Source organism: Colius striatus, chromosome 5 (genome assembly GCF_028858725.1).
Source record: "Colius striatus isolate bColStr4 chromosome 5, bColStr4.1.hap1, whole genome shotgun sequence".
In the NCBI taxonomy this organism is placed as follows: Eukaryota; Metazoa; Chordata; class Aves; order Coliiformes; family Coliidae; genus Colius; species Colius striatus.
The window spans coordinates 27,042,158-27,050,953 of record NC_084763.1 but is presented as its reverse complement, the minus strand read 5'-3'; the positions used below and the strand labels follow the sequence as shown (position 1 = coordinate 27,050,953).

At 42.7% G+C, this 8,796-nt stretch overlaps 1 protein-coding gene across 1 annotated transcript; it reads right to left on the bottom strand.

The window, feature by feature from the left end:
• Window positions 1-7,371: 7,371 nt before the first annotated feature.
• On the bottom strand, window positions 7,372-7,935 carry FERD3L (Fer3 like bHLH transcription factor). The gene has a single exon (XM_010202318.2). The coding sequence runs from the start codon at window positions 7,933-7,935 to the stop codon at window positions 7,372-7,374; it is 564 nt and encodes a 187-aa protein (XP_010200620.2).
• Between the last annotated feature and the right edge of the window lie 861 nt (window positions 7,936-8,796).

Sequence of the window (8,796 nt, the reverse complement as noted above, 5' to 3'; positions counted from 1 at the left end):
CTCAGATGTAATATGAAATGAATTCCACACGTCTTCCAGTAATACAGAGAAAGATCTGAGATAGCTTTCATCTCACAGTCTCTCAATCAACTTTCTTTTTCTTTTTCTTTTTCTTTTTCTTTTTCTTTTTCTTTTTCTTTTTCTTTTTCTTTTTCTTTTTCTTTTTCTTTTTCTTTTTCTTTTTCTTTTTCTTTTTCTTTTTCTTTTTCTTTTTCTTTTTCTTTTTCTTTTTCTTTTTCTTTTTCTTTTTCTTTTTCTTTTTCTTTTTCTTTTTCTTTTTCTTTTTCTTTTTTTTTCTTTTCTCCTTCTCTGTCTTATTCTCTCCTTTTCTCTCTTTCTCCGTGACTATTGTTCATCTAGTCTAGAAAAGAGGAGACTGAGGAGAGACCTTATGAACATTTACAAATATCTAAATGATGGATGTCAGGAGACTGGGACATCCCTTTTTTCTGTTGTATCTAGCAACAGGACAAGGAGTAATGGGATGAAGCTGGAACACAAGAAGTTCCACTTAAATATAAGAAAAAACTATTTCACTGTGAGGGTGAGGGAGCCCTGGCACAGGCTGCCCAGAGGGGTTGTGGAGTCTCCTTCCTTGGAGGTCTTCAAGACCCACCTGGACATGTTCCTATGTGACCTGATCTAGGTGAACCTGCTTCTGCAGGGGGGTTGGACTAGATGATCTCTAAAGGTCCCTTACAACGCTACCATTCTATGAGTCTGTGATCATCCTACAACTTACCTTGCATTTGACAGATTGAAGTTAGGACAGTTAAGGATACTGCAGAGCTGCTTTAGAGTTACTGCAGTGTTCTGGCATATCATTAAAATATGATTAAAAATAGATTAAAAGACATTTCTATATATTTACTTAATGCTCTTTACCCCTTGTTTTGTATGTAATAATATTAACAACAAAAATGTGAACTACTTACAAGTGTGAGCACTCCCAAATGTCTAATATGATATTACTGAGTCCTAAATCTCTGATTCAGCTCAAAGTTATTTAAGAACAATTTAAAAATTATTCTTGTACTCTGAAAATTTCCTGCCAACTCAATGGCTTAGTTATGTACATTATTTTAAAAGACTTCATAGGAGATTAGATGGCCAAGATCAGGTCCAAGAGCACCTTGAAACATCTGAAACACTTCAACATTTGGATAATTACATACATTTGGGGCCAACCCACATTTCTTTTTGGAAAACTTTTCCTCTGCATGGCTGTAGACAACAGACGGATCATATGATCTCTGCATTTGGAAAGATGGCATAATTCTGGCAGACCATCAGTTAAGTGGAGTGGGCTGATTTCAGATCCTCATTAAAAAAATATACAACCACACAGCGTGGACTGAATGGCAGAATGTGATCACTGGCGCCAGCTTTAATAGAAAATATAGCACACTGTTGCAACACGAAATCTGATGTGCCGTGGCTGGATCTAACTCTACTGGGTTTTGCATTCATTTTTCAAACAAATGTGTTTTAAAGGAGACATTCTTTGTATTGCAAGGGCCCTCTGTTTACTAGCAGAGGGGGGAGCAGAGCAGTGGAGAAGTAAAAGGTGAATTAAAAGCTAGCTCTAGGATGGGATAGTGCATCAAAGCTTTATTTGGTCTCCCCTTACACTTGCAAAAGTTTCTTTGTACTGTCTGTTCATTGACAAATTTCTTTATATTTCTAACCTCTAAATATTTATTGGCATTTTACCCAGAAACGCTCTGTGGAGACAGCGTGACCCCTTCATTCTACAGGGTTCTAGGGGCAAGGACCAGTGCCTCCCCTGCACCTGGATTTCCACGGAGAAGCAGCCCTGCCAGGCACCTAAGAGCTTGAGTACTAATCCCAGGGCACTGTAAAAGGCAACACAGTTTTCCAGCAATACTGGATTTGAGCAGTAAGTGCACTGTAATCACTATTTACAGCTGAAGTGGAAAGGGCTAGTGGAGCTGCACGCCTTTACCATCAAAGACCCCAGTGATGGCTATGACTTCAGGTCATAACTTTTTAATGCCCTTTGAATCAGAAATGAACTAAAAAAAATCAGGATCTTTATATGATATTTCATCTTGGTCACACAAAAAGTGAATCATCCTAATCCACAGGTTGTCTTTGTTAAGCTAGCTTTTATCCAGATCAGAGACATCATCTATCCTGCATGACCCTGAAATGTTTAAGTAGGGATACTATTTACTATAGTACTTTTATTCCTGTATCCCTTGGGCTATAGTCACTGCTCTTTCCTCTGATAACTGTAAGTTTCAAAGGTCAGAATTTTTTAATAAGTTTAAAGACTGTATAGTAAGTAAGAAATCCCAGGGGGAAAAAAAGTGTCAGCATTGGAATTAGCTTCTCTTTCTCTCAGTTAATTTATTTATGGTGAAAATTCTCCATGCACAGATTTCCTCTTTGCTGTGTAGAAAATCATAAAATGCACTACCTTTCCTTGAACACTTGTAAGGCTTGGAGCAAGACAAGGTGGAACCGGAAGTAACGTAGACAATTATTATCTTTCTTCTGCTTTCAGAGCTGAAGAGAGACAGTCTTTATCTAACAGAGTCTGTCTTAAAACAAAAAAATCCTAAAATTAACAGGAGGCTCTTTATCTCTCTTTTTGAAATTATGATGAAAACGTATACAGCGCTGGTATCTCAGAGTGCCTGATTACTTTGGTTTGAAATAAAGCCCTGTGTGACAATAGTGAAGCCTGTCCTTCTGCACTGCAGTAACTCTATGTGGAAACCAATTAAAATCTCAGTGTAGGAGGAGATGATTTGAGTGACAGTTACAGCACTGAAACCTTTGAGAGCAGTATAAACCACACTAAGATAATAAAATGCACATAATAATTTTAGTATGCTACAAACCCTAGAAGTATATATTAATGTGAAAAATGACAACACAAAGGTAACGATTAGAGAATCTCTCCCCTAGTTTGATATCTTTGAAAGAATAGGAATTTCAAGTGTGTAAGGATCACTGAACAGGACTATGGCTGGTGATCAGTAAAGTGGTGTCTGTAAAAAATTTCAATGTCTTAAAACGTAGTGCCAACCAGACCAAAGGTTACCTCTTAAACAGAGAAAGGCAAAAGTAAAATCTGGATGAAATATAGGCAAATTTTAAAATGGTATCTGAGCTGCAGTTCTTGGAAAGCTAAATTTTTAAGGCAATGGCAGTTGAACGTTTTAGTAAATTCTTTTCTTCTGAGTATACTGCTGTGATCAATGTTCATTTCAATATCTGAAACATACACACTTTTGGAGTAAAGTATAAGAGAAAATAATCTGAATGGATTAAATCTATCTACTTTTTAGAAACTAACACAATTTTTACTGTCTCACAAAAAGACTATAACCAGCATATCTCTCCATCCTGGTAAACTTTCTGTTATACAAGTAGTAGGGAAACCTTGACTGTCATTGTTGTGGATTGACAGTATTCAAGCCCAGTGAAAACAAGAAAATCTTATGAAAAATGAGGACTCAATGTACATAGAAGTCACATTTTAAGCCTCAATGTTTCTACTATTTTTAATTCAAAAAAACCCCAAATCCAACAACCCCAAAGGCCTAAATTCTTTGAAAGGCCTAAATGGCCTGCACAGAAAATCTCTTTCAGAAGCACCACTGATCTGAAGGAGAATAAAAATAAATCAAAAACACTTTTCCATCACTTTTGCTTATTAACCCCTGGACTTCAAAAACAAATGTATTTTAAAGTTTAAAAAAGAAAAAAAATTGTTGTTGGACTGAGACTTCACTTATCAAGTTTCATCCTGGAGGGAATTTTTATAGCAGAGTTATAAACTGTCCACACTAGAGTGTTTATAATGGAAACACTGACAAATGCTACAATAAACACCAATCATGGGGCCATAGTAGCTGGTCAGAATGTGAATGGAGGAGTTTGCAGTGCTATCATAATATTTTGTTCTGTTTCCAGCACTAATTTTCTCAAACTTACTTTCAGGTTGAGCAGCTGTAAAATATGATCAGCCTGACTATAGATTGCAAAATCATTTGATTATTTATACTTCTCTTTGAAAGCTTGGAAATGTCTCTCAGATATGATTTCATTTAGACTTATATTTTTGGTTTACATGTCTGAATACTAATTGTAATGTGATAGCTTCAAGGGAACACAACATTCTACCAAAAGGCAGCCTTCAAGTGGGCAAAGAGAATATAAACAAACCCGCCTCCAACCAGGATGTAAAAATGGCCTATGATCAAGCAACTCTAAGGTTTTTAAAAGAAACCTTATTATCTTTTCCTAGAAGTAATTGACAATGTCAGGTTTTGCCCTTAATGTGGTGATAATGGCATAATGCTTTGGGGAGAACAAGGGCTGTGACTGCCTGGTGTCAGCTGGGTTTCTGAGCAAGTTTCACTGGTGTGGGTAAAATTCTAGCCATGCTGAAGCTAGCAGCACTCTTACACTCACTTTATTAGGGCCAGAGTTTCACTGCCTTCCCAAATCTGGTGTGCGGTTTTATTGCCCGATGACTCTGCGAATAGGGTGCAGCTATCTTGGATTGAAATGAGGGTAAGGGGAGAAGGGACCCCACAGTCTTACTGTCTCAGAGAGATGGGATCACACTCCAGCAAGAGGCTTGTCTGCAATGTTTACATATTTTGTGTATATTTTTAGCAGGCTGAGCTTCCAGGACTTCAACACATCCATGTGGGCCAAGTGATGGATCAGTATGGTATCTTGCTGTTTCACTGAGCTCTTCGTGAGTGTAAGGGCATACTTCAGTTTTACCACAGGTGCCTAAGAAAAAGAATTGCACCTAGACTACTGTTCTGGTAAATCTTTGACAATTCTGGAAAAATGTGAAACATAAAAATTTAAAGCCCCTTTCATCATGTTCTCAGCTCCTATGAATCAATGTGTGGCTGAGGGACTCCTCCGAAGTCTTTAATACAACGTGAAATGCATCTCAATACTTTATCTGTGCTGTTTATGTACTGTGTTCATTGACTTATACTACAGCTGGATTTTTAATTTCTAATGTTATTTTTAGAATCAATGGCTCACATAAGAATATTATTACTATTCTGTATTGCTGCTGCAAAATTTCCAGTGATATGTTAAAAATCTGGATTCATAATGCAAGTTCCAGATTTTTATTTGTATTTAAAAATAAAAAGTAACATTTTTCTTCCTGCTTTTCTCTAGTCTTTAACATGGGGTTAGAAAAAAGAATGGATCTTGAACAAGTTCCAATGTTTTGTTGTTAAATCAAGAAGAGAAAATCAATACTTTTTGAATTATGTGTTACAGACATATTTACACTGTGAGGCTCTTAAGGCTATGTGTGCTATAGACATCTGATTCTATCTAATAAAATGAGCGGGAAAAAATTAAAAAGATACAAAATCATGCTGTGGAAAACACAGTTGTATAGAGATTATGGTGAAATAGGGCTAAAAATTCAATGTTGAATGGCATTGTCCTTAAAGAATCTTCATCATTTTGCTCGAGACAGCAGAAACAGTAAAATGCATCTGGGTCATGCGAACAAGTTGTTGATTTTGGAACATTGTTCATTCTTAGTTCCTTTTCTCATTTTATTTTTAGAAAAAAAAAAAAAAGCTCGCAACGGCAAAAATCAACACAAAACCATCTGAAGAGGTGAAACACCCCAGTTTCTAGAGAGGATCCAGCTGTGTTAACTATCCAATTGCCTCTTGGAAAAAAAGCATTCTTACAACTGGAGAGCAATTGCAATGTGTGGAGTCAAGGAGGTCAAAAGAAACAAGTGGAAAAAGAAACTAAGGAAACAAGTGAAAAGAGAAAGAAAACGGAAGTATTAATGCATGATACTGGATCATCCAGAATAATATTAAAAAAAATGGAACGAGAAAAAGGACAATCACCACAGGACCTGACAAAACATATGGGAAGAAATCAAAGAGGTATTAAAGTGGGATTTAGGTCTAAGCCATACTTGCCTGAAATCAAGATAAATCTTGATTTCATCAATCACGACAACTTTATATAGTGGAGATAAAAGCTATGCTGCAGGGGACATTTGCTATTAAGTGGCACGCGGGTTGGACCGGGCCCAGAGCAGGGCAGGTGCTGCCCGTCTGCTGCATACAAGAGGAGAAATCCAGCGGTTAGGGATGGGGCTGGAGTGGAGTGGGAGGGAGTAGCAAGGAGGGTGGGGAGAACGGAGAGAGCACTGAGGAAGTGCCAGAGGGGCTTCCAGGGGAGACCTTCGGGGCTCTTGCCCCACTCCCGGCCCAGCCCCGACAACCTCCTCCGCTGCCGCTCTCTCTGCTTCTACCTCTTGTTAACAAGCGGTTGCGAGGCGTTAGGAGATAACGCCAAAAAACCCAGTACCAGCGACGGACCCTGTGCCCAGGGTGCTGACAACCCGGGGTTCCTCCTTCTCTCCCGCTCTGATTTTTCAGTATTAATTTTTTTTTTTTTTTCAGCATTGAAACATATGGGGGGGGGGGGGGGGGGGAAGAAAAAGAAATCGGCCAGGGAGAAAAGGTCTTTCCCTAAAATCAAAGTTCAAAAGCTCCCAAGATTTCTCTCTCTGGAGGGCGCAGACGGCTTCCCATCCCGCCCGTGCCGGTGCTGGCGCCGGGGGGCTGCGGGGTGGCTCGGGCAGCCGCTCCGCACCGCCTCGTCTCGCCCCGCCGGGCCACCTCGCACTAGGAGCACCGGCAGCGCCGGGCCCTCCGCCGACAGCTCCCGATCAGTGCCGGCAAAGACGCTGGCCGCACGGACAGAACTGGTTCCGGGAAGGGAACCGTGACAACAAACGGTTGTGTCCAGATGTTCCACTTTACTGGCCCCGTGACACACGACATGGACTTGGCAGGCTGGATTTCAAAGGAAAGGGAGTTGATGTTTATTTTTCAAAAAGGCAGAAAGCTCTAGGTTAAAATGCACACGCCGAGATTTTCCCAGTCCCTGGTAGGCAGCTGAGCAGGCAACTGAACCTGCTGGGAATCCACTCCACAAACTGGGAGGGCTCTGGTGTCCGGGACGAGCCTTTCTTGAAAGTAACAAATTGCAAAAATTGCAAGCGGGAGACTCAAAACAAACCACAGGGCCTCATACCTTTTTTTTCCCCCTTCCCTTTAAAAAAATGATATATATTAGCAGATCTACACATACTGAGCCTCTCCACTCCTTCTCTTCCTCACTCCTTCCCCCGTCCCCAACGCACGCTTCATTAAGCACTCCTCGTTTTGTATCCTACGCCTCATGGTCCTGGCTGCCGTGTAAGAAGCCGAGGCGGGAGTTGCGGCTCCGCGTCGAGAGAGGCACTCGGGGCCACCTGCTCGGTTATCCTGACTGGCGCCCAGCCCCCGCCCCCGTCCCTCCGGGCCCCGACGCTCCCTAGCTCGCCTCCTGCCTGTTGCAGCCGTCCAGGAGCTCAGTCATGAAGGAGATGTACACTATGGCCAGGCGCAGTGTCTCTATCCGGGAAAGCCTCTTCTCGTAGGCGAAGGTGGGCACCTTCTTCCTCAGCTGATCAAACGCCTCGTTGAGGTTGAACATCCTCTTCCTCTCCCGTACGTTGGCAGCCTGGCGCTGGGCGTAGGTGATAACCCGCTTTCTCCTGGGTCTGTTCAGGAGGGAAGTGCTGCACATCCTCTCTTCTTCCTCTTCCTCGTCTTCGGGATCTCCATCTCCGAAGGCAGCTAGAGGCAGCCCCCGGGCCATCTCCTCGCGGAGGGACAGGATTCTGTCACCGAAGGGCGGCCCGGAGGTGACCTTGCAGACCCCCAGGCTCGGTCCGGTCCCGGGGAGTCCCTGAGGGGCTCTCAGGGAGAGGTCGGCCACGAAATCCAGCACTGAGGAGCCCAGCAGCTCCTTTGGACAGGGCACTGGCGGGGCTCTGCCGTGCAGCTCATCCAGAAGCCCCGGGCTCTGGTGGGCTGGGAAGAGGCTGGCTGACATCTTACTTCAGAGAGGGCTTAATCTAGTCCCCCATCCCCAGCCGCAGCGGCGTTAATATTTATAACCTCCCGGATAACAGGATTAGCAGGACTAGAAAGAGCTGCTGTAAAATTTCTCGCCGTGATGCTGATGAGAGGAGACAGGCAGTCCCCTCGGGGACGCGTGGATGCTCCCGAGAGAGGAGTCCCCAGCGAGTCAATCCTGTCACAGCGATCAAGAACAGTTCCTTCTTGGCAAAACCCTCCGCTCTTACCTGCTGAGCACTTCTATCTCTTCTTACACGCCCGCAACCAAGCGATTTTCAGGCTCTTTAAAGCCCGCAGCCACAGAGCCGGGTTTCCACTGGGCTTGTTTTCCTGCTTTCTGTCGGGATCTCTGAACCCTGAGAACCAGCCTGACAATTGGTGTCAGGCAAGTGTATGTATGCTTTTAATGATGTCCTGAAGAGAGGACTTGCACGCAGAGGGTCACCGGGGAATGTTTACCCTGTATCCCAGCGCAATGGAAACTGAATGACAGGACCTCCATTAGCCTAAGTAAGCATTGTAGGGGACCCGATATTGCATTCTCAGTAGTAACTGTTGGAATCGTCTCTCCATTCCTCCTAAATCCCCTTCAAGTAGAGTTCAAACTTCCCCCCACCTTTTTTTTTTCTTTTTTTTTTTTTTTTTTTTTTTTTTCCTCCCGGCGTGGCACTGAAAGACCATTTCGTAAACCTCTTTTTGGTTCAGGGTAATCTCAAAGCACTTGCTTTGAAACTCCTCCCTCCTGCCCATGAGACGAGGACAAGCTGGTCCTAGTCAAGGCAGCGGTTGTTCTTACACCCCTGGTAGAGCTGTCCCGGTCACTGGCGGTGCACAG